The following is an 18,741-nucleotide window of genomic DNA, read 5'->3' on the forward strand; positions in this document are numbered from 1 at the left end:
TATTTATAGCTGCAAACAAATACTCTCAGATCTTGGATGCTTACCTGCGTCTTCCCGATAGGTTTTCTTCTGTTTCCTGCATCCCCAAGATGCGGCTGGAACCCCCTTGACTGGCTTCATGCATAACTTCAATCTGTATGTATGAAGTAAATGGATTGGTTGCTAGTTTTATTTTGCTAGAAAGATTTAGAACAAATAAAAACACAAAAGTGCCTATGCTAGTGATGATGATGTGAGTACTCCAATGTAACTTAAACTATACATACTTCCCTGAAAACACCAACTCAAGATGAACACTGCCAGGGTGATTCTGAAGTAAACTAAATTGCACAGGAAGCTCGGTGGAGGAAACGGATCACTTTGATTAACAGGAGAGCCGCACATGAGGCACTCCAAGACCAACAGAGATCACTTATTGCTGATGCTACACAAACTGGCATTTGCACACGCAGTATGAATGGTCTTTAAATAAACCATACACTTAAATCTCTTGGTTCAAACAGTCTGCCTCCTGTTTAGTTAAACAAAACTGTAAGAAGGAAAGACAGGCTTTCTTTTTGAATGCAAAGTCAATTTGTAGTGCACATCTATGTCAATTTTTCAATGTTCAAACCAAAATGTGCTTTATGAAACTTTTTAAATTTGTTTTAGTTGATTTTTGTTTTATTATATTCTATCTATGGCTTTGTATTTTTGAGTTTTCTTTTATGTGCTAATGTGCACCAAGCTTTTTGCTTTTCATATATATACACTGTATATATAAAAGTTGCAATACAAGTATTGTTTTTTTTATTACAGTCTTGCTAACATCATTTAGAGAAGGAGAGAAACAAGTACTAAACAGGCTCTTTCGCATTTAAAAAGCTACAAAAGCCAACTACAGTGGGGCGTGACTTTAAAAGTCTTACAGATATAATCATACTATAAGGTCAGCGTCAGAGTGAATTCATCACACACCACAATGAGACCGTGGTGATTTAATAGACAGATTTGCTGCATCTCTGTTGTACAGTATATCAATGTGTGCAGTACAAGTTCAGAAAGGGTCTCCTTTTGTCATTTAATAGAAAACGGGGGCAGTGATGGTCTGCATAACAAAAGAAGGAATGCAGTACAGAAAAGTACAAAGATGATTAATTGGGTCTGATTTACCCCCAAAAATGAGTTTTTAAAGCTAATATAAGCTGTTAGATAAAATCAACAATATTGAATTAAGGCATAAAACACAACAATGCATTTGTTAATTATAAAACTCAAGACATATGAAATAGATTTATATTCCAAGGTGATGGGAAGGGAAAGGTTTCTTTACATACTCAAACAATTAAATGTACAATTATAAATTGGCAAGTTAAAAATATAAATACGTGGAAGCAAGTGATTGACAGTAGCACACTGTGGACCTGCAGCTGTCCATTGTACTGTAATATTAGCTGAATATTAAATAGTGAGCCCTTTTTAGACTTAATGGTTGGTCCTTAGTAAAAGTTCTTGTTCTTTGCAACTGGCATTTAACCCACCAATTTCAGCTGTTGGTTTTTGTTTTAGGAATTTCCTTAGTTATTATGTACAGTGTCACATTTTATTGTTATACAACATTATTTAATTTGGCTTTTTTGGCACTCATCAACAGAACAAAAGTCTTAATGTCAAAGTGTAAGCTGATCTCTGTATAGGGTCTAAATTAATTACAAATATAAAATTCCTTAAGTAATCACCTCCTTCAGTGTAACTTTTGCCCACTCTTGCATTAAACAATCTGGTTAAAATCTCTACTGCCATCTCTCCTAAACACCTCCATGCTTCCACAGGTATGTAATCTGGACCAATAGCCTTCCCATTCTTCATCATCTTCATACTCATAGCTGTCCTTACTTACTCCTTGCTAATCCATTGCACTTCCTGATTCACTATCTCCATATCACCCAAACTTCTCTCTCTCTCTCTCTCACTCTCTTCATTCATCAGTTGCTCAAAATACTTTTTCCATCTGCTCAACACACTATCCTCACTTGTGAGTACATTTCCATCTTTATCCCTTATCACGCTAACCTGCTGCACATCTTTCTCAGCTTGGTTCCTCTGTCTAGCCAATCGGTATAGGTCCTTTTCTTCCTTCTTAATTTCCAATCTCTCATACAACTCATCATATGCCTTTTCTTTAGCCTTCAACGCCTCTCTTTTCACTTTACCCCTTATCTTTTTGTACTCCTGTCTACTTTCTGCATCTGCCTGACTATCCCACTACTTCTTCACCAACCTCTTCCTCTGTATACTCTCCTGTACTTCCCCATTCCACCTCCAGGTTTCTTTTTCCACCTTCCTCTGTCCAGATGTCACACCAAGCTCCCTTCTAGCTGTCTCCCTTATCACTTCTACTGTAGTTGTCCAGCTATCTGGTAACTATTCACTGCCACCCAGTGCCATTCTTATCGCCTCCCTGAACTCAACCTTGCAGTCTTCCTTTTTCAACTTCCAACATTTGATCCTTCGCTCTGCCCTCACTCTCCTCCTCTTCTTGATATCCAATGTCATCCTACAGACCACCATCCTGTGCTGCCTAACAACACTTTCCCCTGCCGCCACTTTGCAGTCTTCAATCTTCTACAGACTGACCCGCCCGCATGGGATATAATCTACCTGTGTGCATCTTCATCCACTTTTGTGTGTCACCCTGTGTTCCTCCCTCTTCTTAAGATATGTATTCACCAAAGCCATGTCCATCCTTTTTTGCAAAATCCACTATCATCTGACATTCTCCATTCCTCTCCTTGACACCATACCTACCCATCACCTCCTCATTCCTTCTATTCCCTTAACCAACGTGTCCGTTGAAATCCGCTTCAATCACCTCTCTGTCTCCCTTGGGTACACTCTCTACCACTTCATCCAATTCATTCCAGAAATCTTCTTTCTCATCCATCACATACCCAACAATGCAGGGTGTATGCCCTAACAACATTCATCATCACACCTTCAATTTCCAGCTTCATAATCATCACTCTGTCTGACACTCTTTTCACCTCTGAAACACTTTTGACTTTCTGTTCCTTCAGAATAACCCCTATCCCATTTCTCTTCCCATGTACACCATGGTAGAACAAAAATTTAGATAAAAAAACAACTAATTTTCCTTTATTCTCACCATTAAATTACATTTTATAATATTGTGCTATCTACAAAATATTAGATTTCACATGAAGAAAATAATATTAGTGTCCTTCACTATGTTGTATAGCTGATTTCGTAGGTCTAATGATCACAAAGTACTGTACTGAGATAAGAAAGAAAAATCCGAAAAAGAAAATCCAAGCACATTTCTCCAGTTCTGATGTCACTACATTGGTTACCTGTGTCATTTAGAATTGACTTTAAAATACTGCTTATGGTTTACAAAGCCTTAAATAATCTCACTCCATCCTATATTTCAGAATGTCTTTCACCTTGCACTCCAAATCGTAACCTTAGATCTTCAAATGAGTGTTTCCTTATAATTCCAAGAGCTAAACTTAAAAGAAGTGGTGAGGCAGCATTCTGCTGTTATGCACCTAAAATCTGGAATAACTTACCAATAGAAATTCGCCAGGCCAATACAGTGGAGCATTATCATTATCATTCACGGTGGTTCTGAAATCTGTACTAACCCATACTTTCTTTGCTGTTCTTTTTCCGGTTTTCTGTGGCGGAGATCTGTGCCACTACCACCCGATCAAAGCACCGTGCTGTCCCTACGTTGATAGATTAAAGGCCAGAAGTCCACATGACCGTAATCATCGAGTTCTTTCATGTGAAGCCTGAATACCATGAGGACTGATTGAGATCATTTACTGTATGTCAGGTGGAATGCCTAGTTATACTTCCTTAGAAGGCTGGCATCCTTCAACATCTGCAATAAGATGCTGCAGATGTTCTATCAGACGGTTGTGGCGAGCGCCCTCTTCTACACGGTGGTGTGCTGGGGAGGCAGCATTAAGAAGAAAGACGCCTCACGCCTGGACAAACTGGTGAGGAAGGCAGGCTCTATTGTTGGCATGGAGCTGGACAGCTTGAAATCTGTGGTAGAGCGACGGGCGCTTAGCAGGCTCCTATCAATTATGGAGAATCCACTGCATCCACTAAACAGTGACATCTCCAGACAGAAGAGCAGCTTCAGCGACAGACTGCTGTCACTTTCCTGCTCCACTGACAGACTGAGAAGATCGTTCCTCCCCCAAACTATGCGACTCTTCAATTCCACCCCCGGGTAAACGTTAACATTATTCAAAGTTATTGTCTGTTTTTACCTGCATTGTTATCAATATTTAATTTAATATTGTTTTTTGTATCAGTAAGGTGCTGCTGGGCGGTCTTGTGGCCTGGAACCCCTGCAGATTTTTTCTTTTTTTTTTCTCTCTCCAGTCGTCTGGGTTTTTTTTTTTTCTGTCCTCCCTGGCCATCGGACCTTACTTTTATTCTATGTTAATTAGTATTGCCTAATTTTATTTTTTATATTTTGTCTTTTTTCTCTTTCTTCATTCTGTAAAGCACTTTAAGCTACATAATTTGTATGAAAATGTGCTATATAAATAAATATTGTTGTTGTTGTTATTAATCCAGGTCAGCTCTGGGGTTTTTTTAGCCAGGTGCAAAGCAGTCATGACTCCTGCTTTGCCTTGCAGAATCATTGACACACCCACTCTGCATTTGCCTTTTTCTCCATTAAACTCAGATAAAAAGAGAAATGAGTTGTGTAGGGCAGGGTAGCATTTTTGCAGGCAATGTCAATTCATTAACAGAATTAGAGCTTTGTTTCTCACGTTCTGCCAAAACCTTTAGAGTTACAGATTATTTTCCTTCAGGCTTTCTTGTTACAGTAATGACCTATACTCTGTGCAAAAAAACAGATTTATTACTTCCTTCACTTAATCACATTTTATTTTGACAAAAACATTAAGCATAGCATGTCTGTTAACTTTCTTTAACTATTGCAGTGGTCTATTATAAATGTAGCTAAATTATCATCTTACAACAAAAAATATTTTTATATAAAAATGGAAGAGTAGTATAGTAGTCTTTCATTATTTCACAGGTTAGTGTGCTAATGAAACAACCACTAATTTACTTAATAATGAGCAGTCACATGAGCGCATCTAAAGACCATCCTTATGGTTCATCCTTGGTAAGCAATACCACGAGTATTGTCTCCTTCTGCCCCCACAGCACTGAGAAAATGACTCCGCCCCTTATGGTCAGGGGGCTATAGATTCGAGATGGTCATTACGAGGCATCTCATTGTGGACTCACGCTCGACAAAGACAGAGCTCCAATTCAATTTCAAAGGACACCTTGGGATTGCTGACCTGATCATGTGTTTGATATATATGTGCCATCGAGCTCTGCTTAAGCTTTTTTTTTTTTGCTTGATTAAAAGGGGTCATCTGGTTGGTGCTCCAACCTTTACTTAGATTTAGCGCAATACCTCACATGACCACAGAGTAAACACCACTTAAGGTATAATTAAAAAATTAATAATGTAGTGGTTTTAAATATATACAGTGTATATATATATATATATATATATATATATATATATATATATATATATAATAAAATGAAACCTGATTTCCTAGTATTGTTAATCTTTAAAAAGTAGATCTTCACACTGTGCTGCAAAGTTTACACTCTAGACTGTGAAAGTACAGACTTCTTTTTGAAGGCAAGTGAACTTAACGGAAAATACAAATCATGCAGTTGAGTAACAGCTTTATGCTGGTTTTTGGTATTTTTTTATTAAAGAGCTGGAAAAAAATTCTCAGTATTTGTGGTTTTCAGAACCACAGATGCACACAAAAGTGAAACTCGTAACAGTATGTAATACAGCACAGCCTAAAAAAAAAAGGCAAAAAAGACCACATTTCAGGAATATATCTCATGAGGTCTGACCTATTTGCAAGACATTTTAGCTGGGCTAACTGACTCTGTGTGTGTGGAAACTACATGATCTCAGAGCCAAGAAATAACTTTGTTTTAATTCATTCTGTCCTTCACTACACCCACCCAAAGGCTTCATCATTGTTACAGCACATTAAAATGACTGCTTTCGAAAGATCCAAGTTACATGCACTAATGTCTAATTTTTATGATGCTTCTAAAAATTAGTGCAGTGTTGAATTGTCAATACTTTAAATGAATTATTGTTATATAAAGTAGTGTTTGTCTATTAAAAATGCAGTATAATGTAGTAGGTAAATACTGTACACCATAATAATCCATGTGTGATGTAACTACCAAATTAGACTGGTTTCAAAAAGCCAAGTTACACTACTTACTAAACTTTATATTGTATGTGGTTCATTTTGATGATTTTTAACTGTTAACTTGATTTCATTTTACCCGTTTGTAATTGCTATGAGGGCGGCACGGTGGCGCAGTGGTAGCGCTGCTGCCTCGCAGTAAGGAGACCTGGGTTTTCTTCCCGGGTCCTCCCTGCGTGGAGTTTGCTTGTTCTCCCTGTGTCTGCGTGGGTTTCCTCCGGGTGCTCCGGTTTCAGTCCAAAGACATGCAGGTTAGGTGGATTGGCGATTCTAAATTGTCCCTAGTGTGTGCTTTGTGTGTGTGTGTGTGTGTGTGTCCTGTGGTGGGTTGGTGCCCTGCCCAGGGTTTGTTCCTGCCTTGCGACCTGTGTTGGCTGGGATTGGCTCCAGCAGACCCCCGTGACCCTGTGTTCGGATTCAGTGGGTTGGAAAATGGATGGATGCAATTGCTATGATATATTTGTCTCCATCTCCCCATGTTCTTCTATAAATACTTCTGTCAAGAGGTTTGCAAACAAAGTTAAGCTTTCCAGTGGATTGGATAAATAAATAAATCAATCGATTGGCTCTTTGGCTTTGCCCATTTCTACATATTTTGATTTTTTTTTGTTTTCCCTGATATGCAGTTGGCCTGTCTTATCTGTGGTTTTTGCATATGCATGCAGGATGCTGGAACCATATACCCTCAGATAAAGTGGGTCAGCCTGTAATGTGTTTTTACTCCAGTCCTTTCATACAAAATACTGTGTCCAAATCACATGCATTTGCTGCACAGTGAGGTTATTGGTGCATATCAGTCCCTCAGGATACATACTGTATGTGTGCTATTGTGTTTTTTTTCTCAGGTCATCATCCATCCTGTTTTCAGATATATGGTACATTCACAAATACTGATCTAGATTAACTTTTAAAACTGCAGGACAATGGGAAAAAAAGGTGTCCCCAGAAGAAACTTATATGCACACAGGGAAAACATGCGCACTCCACAAGGATGGTAATCCAGCAGATAATTAAACCAAGGTCCAAATGTCTCTTTGCTGTCTGAACACAAACATAACATAATATAACATAAGAACATAACAGAATGAAAACTTTTCAGATGCAATTCCGCCTTTACAATATATCTGTCGTTTCTTCAGTATTACAGCACAGTAGTACACAGACACACAAATGAAAGGTTCTGTACTTTTAGTATAAATTGCTTCTCTGTCCTGGTGTGTTTAAGGATTCTGCTTTTTCTATTATTTGTATATCTATGTTATGTATGTGCATACTGATTTACTCTTATCTATTATTTCTGGTATTTATTCATTGCTGTCATTATCTAATTAAATTTTTTTTTAACTTTATCATTGACATCTTGTAGAGCACTTTGAGCTGCATCCTTTAAATGAAAATGTGCTATATAAACAAATGCTTTTGTTGAGTTTATTGTATTTGAGAGGTTTGCTTGTCACAATATAATAATATTTATAAATTAATTCAATTTGGGAACAAATAAAGTCTATCTATCTATCTATCTATCTATCTATCTATCTATCTATCTATCTATCTATCTATCTATCTATCTATCTATCTATCTATCTATTCATTCTAGAAATATTCTTTTTTATGTTGTTTTTTAAATGTTTTTTCTTCTAAGTTGAAAAAATACGTTTTTAAAATATCATAACCTTTTACAGTTGTAATTAAATGAGACCTTTTATTGGCTAACTGAACTGATTACAATATGCAAGCTTTCGAGGCAACTGTGCTCCCTTCTTCAGGCAGGTATCTTCTACTTCAGAAGGGGCCCCAGTTGCCCCGGCAAAGTGTCATTTTGCTTGACTTCTCATTGCATCCATAATGGCTAATACAGTACAACACCCTAATACTGCAGTTATAATTGAAAGACAGCAGGTGAGCAGTACATCAGTCCAAGCAGAAATCCCTTGATGGGCGCTAGTAGTACGACTGCAAATTTACAGTTTTGTGTAGCTAAGGGATACCCATCTGTTTATTTGTTATAGTTGTCTACATGTAGTATACAGGGTGCTCTTCCTTCTCCTCTTACACATTCATTTTTAAAGGTGAGGACATAACATTATAATTAATCACTACAACACAAACTTGAAAAACCTGTACCATCTAATCTTCCTCTTCTTTTGTTAAACAAAGCTTCTCTCCATGAGCCTTTGCTGCAGGCATGGTAGAAATGTGAAAACTGAGAACAATTTCTGAAAAAGTAGTTTTGTATCTTTTATTTTTGCATGTGCTGTTTGTGTATTTATATGGTATTATCATTTTGGTTGTATTATTCTTTCCTTTGATAGTGTTGAGCAACATTCTTTTCTTATTTCATTTAGCGCTGTTTACATTTTGGCACAGTGATAAGCTCTGCTGGTTCACAGCTTCAGGAGACTTGTGTGCCCAGTCACTGTCAGTGTGGAGTCTGTACTATATGTTCTCCAAATGTGTGCTCTGGTTTTTCTCCAGGTACTCAGTTTTCCCACATCCCATGCTCTCTTTTGGACTGGTGCTCCATCTGTCCAGGGATGCTGCCAGGGTAAGGCTCTAGCTCTAGTAACTACAATAAGTTGGTTTGAGAATGCTGTGTATTTTCAAAAAATGTTTCTTTCTTTTTCCTATTATTGTACTAATGAGACTTTCTGTGTTACTATACATTATAATCTTATTTGCTCTGTAAAGCACATTGTGATGACGGCTAATGTATTTGTAACAGTGATCCTACATGAAATCTGCCTCTCAGTTTAATGTGTCCCTTATCTAGCATGGTGCTTGAAAAGTAACCTCTCATTTCACAGCACTTCCTTTATGCATCCATTTTCCAGACCCTCTTATTTCATTACAGGGCTGTGGAGTGGCAAAGACTATGCCAGAATTGCTTACAAGGCAGGAAGCAGCCCTGGGTGGGATGCCAATTGAGCATGGTGCATGTTCACATACACATGGACACTTTGCATTAATTACAGTAACGAAGCACACATTATTTTGGGATTTGAAAGGAAACTCAAGTAAGTAACGGGAACTCACAGGGCAGGCTCCACACTAACTCTAACCACCGCACCACCCTGTTACCCTTGTTTATGGAACTTATTTATGTTATTTACGTTATTCCATTATAATATAAGGTACGTCAGATGGCCAACTGCTTTTTCTCATTCTTTATTCACATGTGATTTTTGAATGCTGGTGTAAGCCTCACAATAATCTGCAATATGTCATGATTCCTAGGCTTCCCAAAGTGGTCTTCTACCTAATAATTTAAAACTTTCAGTAGCACATTGATTTATGCTTTCTGGACTTGTCAACTGGAGTTCAAAAATGCATTTTTATCAAGGAATTGTGGGATTGCAATGGAGACCTGTACAGTACGTTATAGCAAATGGTAACAAATAATGTGGGATTTCCAAATTTATTTTGATACATTTCCTACAGCATAGTGATAGTGGTTAATGATGGATATTGTCATTTTTCACATTTTAAAGTGGTCTTCTGAGACAACCACATGTCTTTGAACTATAGAAGGAAACTATTCACATGAACTGGAAATTCATATGAACTGGATTATCACAGCTCGCATCAGCTTTTTTTGTTGAAGTCTTTGTAGAACTTTCTTTCTTTCTTTCTTTCTTTCTTTCTTTCTTTCTTTCTTTCTTTCTTTCTTTCTTTCTTTCTTTCTTTCCTTCTTTCTTTCTTTCTTTCTTTCTTTCTTTTTTTCTTTCTTTCTTTCTTTCTTTCTTTCTTTCTTTCTTTCTTTCTTTCTTCAGGAATAGGCCAGAATTATGCCACCCAGAACTTCCATTTCAAAATCCACCAGAAGTAATTTAATGATAAGTATAACAAAACAGGACATGTTCCCTGCACAGCAAGATACATAGGGTGCATGAATTCTACTTGAGAGATCACATACAGTAGGTACTGATCTAAGCCTAAAACACAAAGTCTGTGGATATTGTAACCTTTGCCAGGCAAAATTAAAATGATAGATAGATAGATAGATAGATAGATAGATAGATAGATAGATAGATAGATAGACCCCAAACACCAGACACAACTGTAATGGACGCAAGTCTCAGTTTCAAAATGAGTTTTTCATTAGGCACACCTTTTCCACAAAGTAACAAGTACAATATTCTCTCTTTAGTCTTTCTTTCCTTCCTCCTGTCCATTAATTTTTTCTTGCATGACCTCCAAACCAGGTGAATTTCATCCTTCTCCACTTCTGACTCTCACTTTCCTTGGTAAGGCAAAGGACCCCCTTTTAAGCTGGACCTGGGAGTAGTTCCCGCATATCAGTACCATACCCAGGAAATACTTCTCGGAACCTTAAACTGACAGGGGAGCCTCCTGCCTGCAGCACCACTTAGTGGCACCAGTGGACCCCAATGAGGTTGTCCTACAGTACTACAGTTCCTAGAAGGCGTAATTCTGTCCATCCATCATTAGGACCTTCTGGCCAGGTCATCCCAGCCAGGATGGCAGCCAATCGATGTCCTCCTTTACAATAGATTGACAATACTAGGTGAAATTAAAGTATGAAATAAATATTTCTATGTTTTGGAAAATTCCACTTGGGAGAACATGCAAACTCCGCATGAGAAATGAGCCAAGGTCCCAGAGATATGAGGCAACATCTCCATTGGTATGCCATCCACAATGAAGGAAATGATTTCTAATTAAAGACAAAATGATTAAACCACTAAATGTTTTCTCTTACCTTAATTCGTCCTTTAGCCTTCCTTGCATTTTTCTTTTTAGCCAATTCAGTATCATTCAAGGGTTTAGGAGTGCTAGCAGTCTCAGGTGTCCTTTGGTTTGACACTAAAATAGAAGAAACATTGTGTTCATTTCTAAACTACTGTACAAAAGCCATTGCCTTTGTATCTTGTGCACATATTCAGCAAAAATGTAGCCCCCCAGAATTGTGTTTTACTCCTTCAGTGTGCTAAAAAGAAGCATCTTTTCACTATTTTTAAGTAGTACTCTACAATGGCGGTGTACATGCTGATGTGTCCTCTGCATAAGGAGTTTAAATACATTATGTATGTAAGTCTCTGGTCTTTGTGAAATGTCTGCTTTGTCAGTATTATCTAGTGTGATGAACAGCACGAATGGACAGGCATTGCGGCCAGGTTGGGTTCCGATCCCTTACCTGGCTGGGAGACCAGTAGGATGGATGGATGGGGAAGACAACTTGGCAAGGCTACAGGCTCCCCCTACATGATAGATGGCAGCCTCCCTGTGCAATGCAACCAGTGTGGACACCGGCAAGGCACACTGGGAACTGCAGTCCAACAGAGCAGCCTTGGGTGCCACCAGGGGGTGCTGCGGGAATATGGGATCCCTATTCTCTGGGACTTCCAATTGATCTCGAAGTGCTTCCATTGGGCTATGCCCCGGCACCGGAAGTACTCCCGGGTCAAAGATAAAATGAACCACCCTGCCACATCCGGGCAAGTCGGAGTCGGGAGGAAGGAGGACAAAGCTTACCTGGAGGTGTGGAGGAGAGGGTAAAGAGACAAATAAAAGAGTAACTGTGTGTTTTGAAGAGTCATTGTGAATGTATTATTGATAATAGATCATTTATTTAAACCAGGGACTTGTGCTTGTGTAGTGGTGTCTGAGAGTTGAGAGGCTGCAGTGCCCCCTACAGGTCGTATTAGGCAATTCTTAATTCTTAAAAGAGAAGAACCTCACCCGCAATGATGCAACACATATGTTTGCTGTCATTGCTTAGAGGGGGAAAACATTTGCATCCTGTAAGCATAGTAGAGAAACAGGAAGCTGATCTTTCTTATCAAACAGAGATATTTACCGTAAAAGGTGAAACTGTTTATTGTTAACCATTTCTGATAAAGTACTAGACAGCTATGAAGGGAACTATTTCAATATATGATCCAGCTTTTCTTGTTTTAGGCTAAACTCAGCAGCAATGGGTGCAAGCCAAGAGCAAACCCTGAACAGGAAGTATTCACACATACACACCCACACACATACAGAATATACACTGTAGTACTTTGAAAATTGATTTGGCAGAAACAGAATATTTTTGCATTGTGGGATGACGCAATTACAATGAGAACATGCACACTCCACACAGATGACTGACTCAAACACTATTAAAAAACTAACTGAACTGATGCAGCTTAGTGAAAAGAAATACAAAGAAAATACTTTGTATCATTTGTTCTATGCTGCATAGACAGGTTCTGTGTTACATTAGAACAATACATTAGAAATATATTAGGAAATGGAATCAAGGCACATACTATGCTTTTTAATGCTTTATTTAGGATCAACAATAAAATGCTGCTCTGTCTATCTGTTTGAATCTGCTAGACTCACCAAGGCCTGGGTTTCTTGCAGGCTTAGGGGATGATCGCTTTGGGGAAGATTCTGGCCGAGGAGCAACTGGCTGAACAGGGCGTGTTTGCTTGGCAGATAGCTTCTTAAGACTTGCCTGTCTCCTTTCAAACATTTCCTGGACATCTTCCAGCTTCTGAAGTGCTTTCTGAACAGAAGCCTAACCAAAGAAAGTGACAGTAGTGCATATCTAAAATGGTGTAAAAGATTTCTAAAATATATTCCATCCTATTATTCTTTATTTTTAAAATCCTTTTATTTAAGAAATAAAACATAATAACAGAACACAGCCCAATCAAAGAAATGAAAGTAACAGCAAATACAGTAATATGCTCCAATGACTCTCCATAACACTCAGCACACAACTCAACAAACAGAGCTATACAAAATGTGAGCCTTATCTAAAACGGTTATTTATAAAGGCTAATACAGCAAGTTAAATTAAAAAAGCATGGTTTCAGCACTGCAGAGGCCCACTTTTATCTCATCTGACATTATCATCAAATATAGTCATTAAAGCAATTGGAGTGACTTTAAATCCAAGGTTTTCTGCAACACATGCAAAACGTTTTGGATATTTCGAAAAGAGCAGACCAGCAATGCAGGCACTTGATGCCATTGTTCATCACAGGTTCAATTTTGCCCTGGACACATTTTAAACAATTTTAGATGAGAGATATGTGATAGATGAGCAATTCTGAGTCGATTTTCAGGTTGCTTAACACAAATTATGATAATATATTTTATGAATGGCTGAATTCATATTCTTTTCCTGAAAATGTAATTGAAAGATTCCTTCCCCATCATTCTTTGAGATTATCAAGGGATACTTTACTTGAAATTTTTTGATATACTCTGGAGATGCTATTTGAATATACATTCATCCACACTAGTCAGTATCACTTCTGGGATAGATACATTATAGGTGAAGGCTGAAGCAACTTGGGTATGTTGCCTTTAACAAGGCTTCCAATTTGTATATAGAAGAATAAGTGTGTTGATGTAATCTAAAATTTGGAGCTTAATAGTTTAAAAGATGTAAATACATTATTAACTAAGATTTCTTAAAATCACAGTTTCTTGTGACTTTAATAGACAGAATGCTGCATAAGTTAAAGAAAACTTAAATAGATGATTATCATGTTTGGGGTAATAGATAAGAGCTCCTTTGTCTTGTCCTATATTAGTTCCTTATCTTTAATAATAAATGGTAGTGTGCTGTAAATTGACAAGTGTTGACTGTCATGTCTAGTTTATGTCTGTGACATTCACATTTCTATTATATAAAAAAAATCCTGCAACGAGACAAGAATTTTTTTAAGAGATTTTTTCAAGTCCTGTGAGACAAGACTTTTGACATGAGATTGTTTCAAGTCACGCCCTCCTCTCAACCATATTCAAACATGCACACGGTCCACACACATCTCATTCATGTGAATGCTTTTGACAGACACATTTCCTGCTCTCTCAGCTCTTATAAATTTTTACATTTTCCTTACTTTAAGTTCCCAATTAAAGAAGACATATTATGTCCAAATCTTATTGATGAATTTCATCTCATTAAGAAATGAGTACACGGGCAATCCTAGCACCGAGAAGCAATGAAGTCAAACAAATTAACGTAAAAATTGTCGATCAGTTACACGGCAAAGACTATGCTGTAAACAGTTGGTGGTGATCGTGTGGAAGATGAAAACATCAACTTACAATATTCCAAAGAATAACTACAACCATTAACACCATTCGGTCTTCCACCACCTGAATTACTGTTGAAAGAAGGATGTATTCAAGAAAGGTAATGTAGTACATCTTCCCTAGATAACATTAGACAACAATGGAAATCTTGATATGCCATTCGTATTAAAATGTTAACTGTTTCCCGTTAGAATAGATTTTGCAAAGACAATTAACAAATCACAGAGACAAATATTGAAAAAGTCGGTTTATTTATTAGAGAGAAAGAAGCAAAATTCTCTCACAGACAGTTATATGTTGTGTTGTCACGATGTAAGTCCAAACACAGAATCAAAATTCAGTGCGATAGTGCCGAAAATTTAGTTCAAAAAATAGTTTTTACTGACGTTTTACAGTTAAAGTGTAAGTGTAAAAAAATATTTGTTTGTTAATTGCAAAGCCAAACAAAATGAAATCGAATAATGCAACGAAAAACTTGAACGCAACATGAAACATAATTTACTTTCAAATTATTACGTTTTACTATTTTTTAATATGGTTAATTATTCGCTGTAATGTAAAATAGTTAGTTCTATTACGCATATGTAACAATTCCCATGAAAATAACAATCTGTTTAAATTGTACATCTGCATCCCCATACGCGAGCGGCAGAACCGCAAAGTGGCTTGTCCATAGCGCTGGCATGGGGGTTGGCAAGTGAAGCAAGCAGGGGGCAGTATTAAATTCACACAGTTCTACTTTTAATTTATTATAAAAGTCACCATTCCTTTTGCTGAGTTCTAGGTGACGCTGTTGTTGTTTGCTGTTGTTGTGGTGACTCTTATCATGTGATCTATGTTGCATGGAATATGTTAAAGCACCATGCAGTTATAAAATTTGATTAGTTTAGAATAGTATTGGGGTAAAATAAAAATAGTACCTCTTGTTAATTTTCAAACATTCATTCTTTGCCTTTTTAAAGCCTTTGCTTTGTAGGTTCATTACGATTTTTGTCCCTCATTTGTGCAAGATGCTAAATCAGTTTTTTATTTCAGCACTGACTTTAGTTCTGTTTTTTGACTATGCTTTTTGTCTTACCCCATGATTTCCTGGTCCATGTTTTACCTCTTCTTTTAAGGATGATTGCTCATTTTTTTGCCTTGAGCCACAATACCTTATGATAATTATTTCCAAATATTTCAACTGTTCTGATATGATCTAGCTGAATCTAATGTGCAAGAAGATCTGCTACAAAAAACACTTTTATTCAGATGTATCTAGAATTCTTATTCTTACATCTTATAAAGGGTTATTACTAATTGTATACTGTAGATGAATGTGGTTCCAAGATATATAAAACTCCATATTATCAGCATAACAAAATGTTTTCTGTTCATTCACTTTTCTTATGATTCCTTTTATATTTAGATGCTTCCAGAAATGAGTAGCTAGTGGTCCAATAGCAACTGGAAAAAAAAACTTGTGTATATTTAATACAAATGGACTGATACGCCTGAAACAATATAAAGTAATTTAATATATGCAGATATATTTGAACTTGAACCCAGATTTATGCAGTATAGTCAATAGATATTCTCACTCAACTCTATCAAAGGATTTTTCTGCATCAAAGATGGCAATATCTTCTGGACTCTCAGATTCTGTAGATTAGATACCTATAATTATGAGTGAAATAGTTTTAATTTGCATAAAATTTAGAGAAACTGACACTAAAATTAATCTTGACACTAAAATTAATTTTGTAAGTGATTTTACAATTATAAAACGCAAAACTTGCTAAAAAGCCATTTTAAAAGTTTTAACATTTTTTTGGGTGGAAAACAAGCAATGCAGCTTTATAAAGCCTTGTTCACACTTCTGCATTTACCTGTGTTATTGCCTGCAGGTGTGTAATACATGTAATATATCGCACACCAGAAAAAACACTTCTGTTTATCCCATCTTGTTAAAATCATTGCAGGAGAGCATATTGCAATATTTAAAAAGCAACATGCTGCATATTTTTTACACAAAAGCACACTAACACAACAGTATGCACATTACTGTGTTCTCGCAACAGGAAAATCACACTACATGGAAAAATGTCCCTCCCTACCTTGCTGTTATCTAGCAATTGCCCTTTCCGGTTTCTTGATCCCTGTAGAGGATATGCAGTTTCCAAGCATCATGGAGCTTCAAGTTTTTTACTGTCTCTAATGCATCTTTAAGTTTGCAATTGCCAAAACTTTCATTGCAATTGGCAAATTGGGTATTGTACTACCAGAACAATGTCTGGCGGCTCAATAACGAGTCTATATGTGACAGGAAATGAGTCCAGTGATCTTTTTCTTTCCTAATTACTAAAGGATGGGCAGGTGTATACAGAATTAATGCATGTTAATGCTACCAGACTGGATTAAACACCCTTCTTCTTGTGTCAATGGCACAAATTTTGCTGGGAGTGAAATTCAATTTGTGTTGCAATTTTTGTTTGCAAAGCAAAACACAGAGTTTTGCTGCAAGTTTAGTTTCAAGTTTAAATCATTTTGCTAATCACTAAATACTAACTGTTGTCACATACGTGTGACAAGGAAGGAGCTGAGTGGACCCAGTGGAGATAATTACTCACCAGGCCAGTGGGTGGCAGGATGCACTAAACCTACTTATGTTATCTCTGCAGGCCAAATGCGGGAAAACCTGCCTGATTTAACATCACTTCTGGTCCCAGTGCCCAGACTAACGTCATTTCCGGTTCCAGCACCCAGACTGACATCACTTCCGGCGCCGGCACCCAGACTGACATCACTTTCTGTTCTGACCAGATGACATCACTTACGGTCCACAGCTTATAAAAAAAACATCTTTCAAAACCTCATCATTTCAATCCTGGAACTCAACCTAAACACAGCAACTTTGTTTTCTTTACCCTTTTGCAGCCAGGGACAATATATGGGTGGCTGCCCCAAAACTTTATCGTGTGTTGAGACTACTTCTGTCTTTAATAAATCTTGTCATATTACAAAAGGAAGCACTTTTTCTATTCTTCTTGCTAAAACTACAACGGCATCCTAACATCATTATTCAGGAATGCATGATGCACAGTTGTAGCAAGTCTTATTCCACTGGACTGCTGTCTCGACCTGTAGTTTTCAAGCTTTGTAATGTATTTATGACATCCTGAATTTCAGAGAGTCTCAAACATTTAACAAGCTCTTCTGCAAAGACAGTGTTAAGTAATATTACTTGTATTTTGTCAAAGATGTCTTTGGTTTCAGCCTCACTTTCTTTACGCTGTGAGTAACATTCAGACATACAGTTAGGTCTATAAATATTTGGACAGACAACTTTTTTCTAATTTTGGTTTTGTACATTACCACAGTGAATTTTAAATGAAATAACTTAGATGCAGTTGAAGTGCAGACTTTCAGCTTTAATTCAGTGGGGTGAACAAAATGATTGCATAAAAATGTGAGGCAACTAAAGCATTTTTTTAACACAATCCCTTCATTTCATGGGGCTCAAAAGTAATTGGACAAATTAAATAACTGGAAATAAAATGTTCATTTCTAATACAGTACTTGGTTGAAAACCTTTTACTGGCAATGACAGCCTGAAGTCTTGAACTCATGGACATCACCAGATGCTGAGTTTCCTCCTTTTTAATGCTCTGCCAGGCCTTTACTGCAGCGGCTTTCAGTTGCTGTTTGTTTGTGGGCCTTTCTGTCTGAAGTTTAGTCTTCAACAAGTGAAATGCATGCTCAATTGGGTTAAGATCAGGTGACTGACTTGGCCATTCAAGAATTTTCCACTTCTTTGCTTTAATAAACTCCTGAGTTGCTTTGGCTGTATGTTTTGGGTCATGAAACGCCGCCCAATCAATTTGACTGCATTTAGCTGGATTTGAGCAGACAGTAAGTCTCTGAATGTCAATGTCAATTTATTTATATAGCATATTTAAAACAACATAGTAATGCTGTGGCCAAAGTGCTTTACAATAATAGAATAAAATAAAAACAAAACAAATTAACATAAAACATAAATAGAAATAAAGTATAAGAACATAAAATAAAATACATAATAAATAGAAGTAATGTTATATACATAAAAAAATAGACGTAATGTTATATAATCACAAAAAGGAAACCATCAGTATTACTGAAGGTCATGGAATGCAAGTGAATAGAAATGAGTCTTTAGTCTTATTCTGAACAGTTCAACTGTAGACGACTCCTTTATGTGATGAGGTAAAGCGTTCCACAGGCGAGGCGCAGCAGCTGCAAAAGCCCTGTCCCCCTTAGTTTTACACTTGGTACGAGGGACAACCAGAGACAGCTGACCAGAAGATCTAAGCACTATAGATGGCTGATGTAAAACACACAGTTCAGATAAATAGGCAGGAGCAAGCCT

General features: G+C 37.1%; 1 protein-coding gene across 7 annotated transcripts in view; it reads right to left on the reverse strand.

Annotated features, from left to right (window-relative positions):
* mcf2l2 (MCF.2 cell line derived transforming sequence-like 2) overlaps positions 1-18,741 on the reverse strand; it is a 399,475-nt gene that overhangs the window by 169,437 nt on the left and 211,297 nt on the right. For all 7 annotated transcript variants that reach the window (XM_028794595.2, XM_051923916.1, XM_051923915.1 and 4 more), the window contains exons 13-15: positions 12,642-12,819; positions 11,014-11,117; positions 45-133 (exon numbers count right to left, since the gene is read on the reverse strand). In XM_028794595.2, coding sequence (XP_028650428.2) covers positions 45-133; positions 11,014-11,117; positions 12,642-12,819 — 371 coding nt within the window. The remainder of the gene's footprint in view (positions 1-44; positions 134-11,013; positions 11,118-12,641; positions 12,820-18,741) is intronic.

Source organism: Erpetoichthys calabaricus, chromosome 2, assembly GCF_900747795.2.
Source record: "Erpetoichthys calabaricus chromosome 2, fErpCal1.3, whole genome shotgun sequence".
Classification (NCBI taxonomy): Eukaryota; Metazoa; Chordata; class Cladistia; order Polypteriformes; family Polypteridae; genus Erpetoichthys; species Erpetoichthys calabaricus.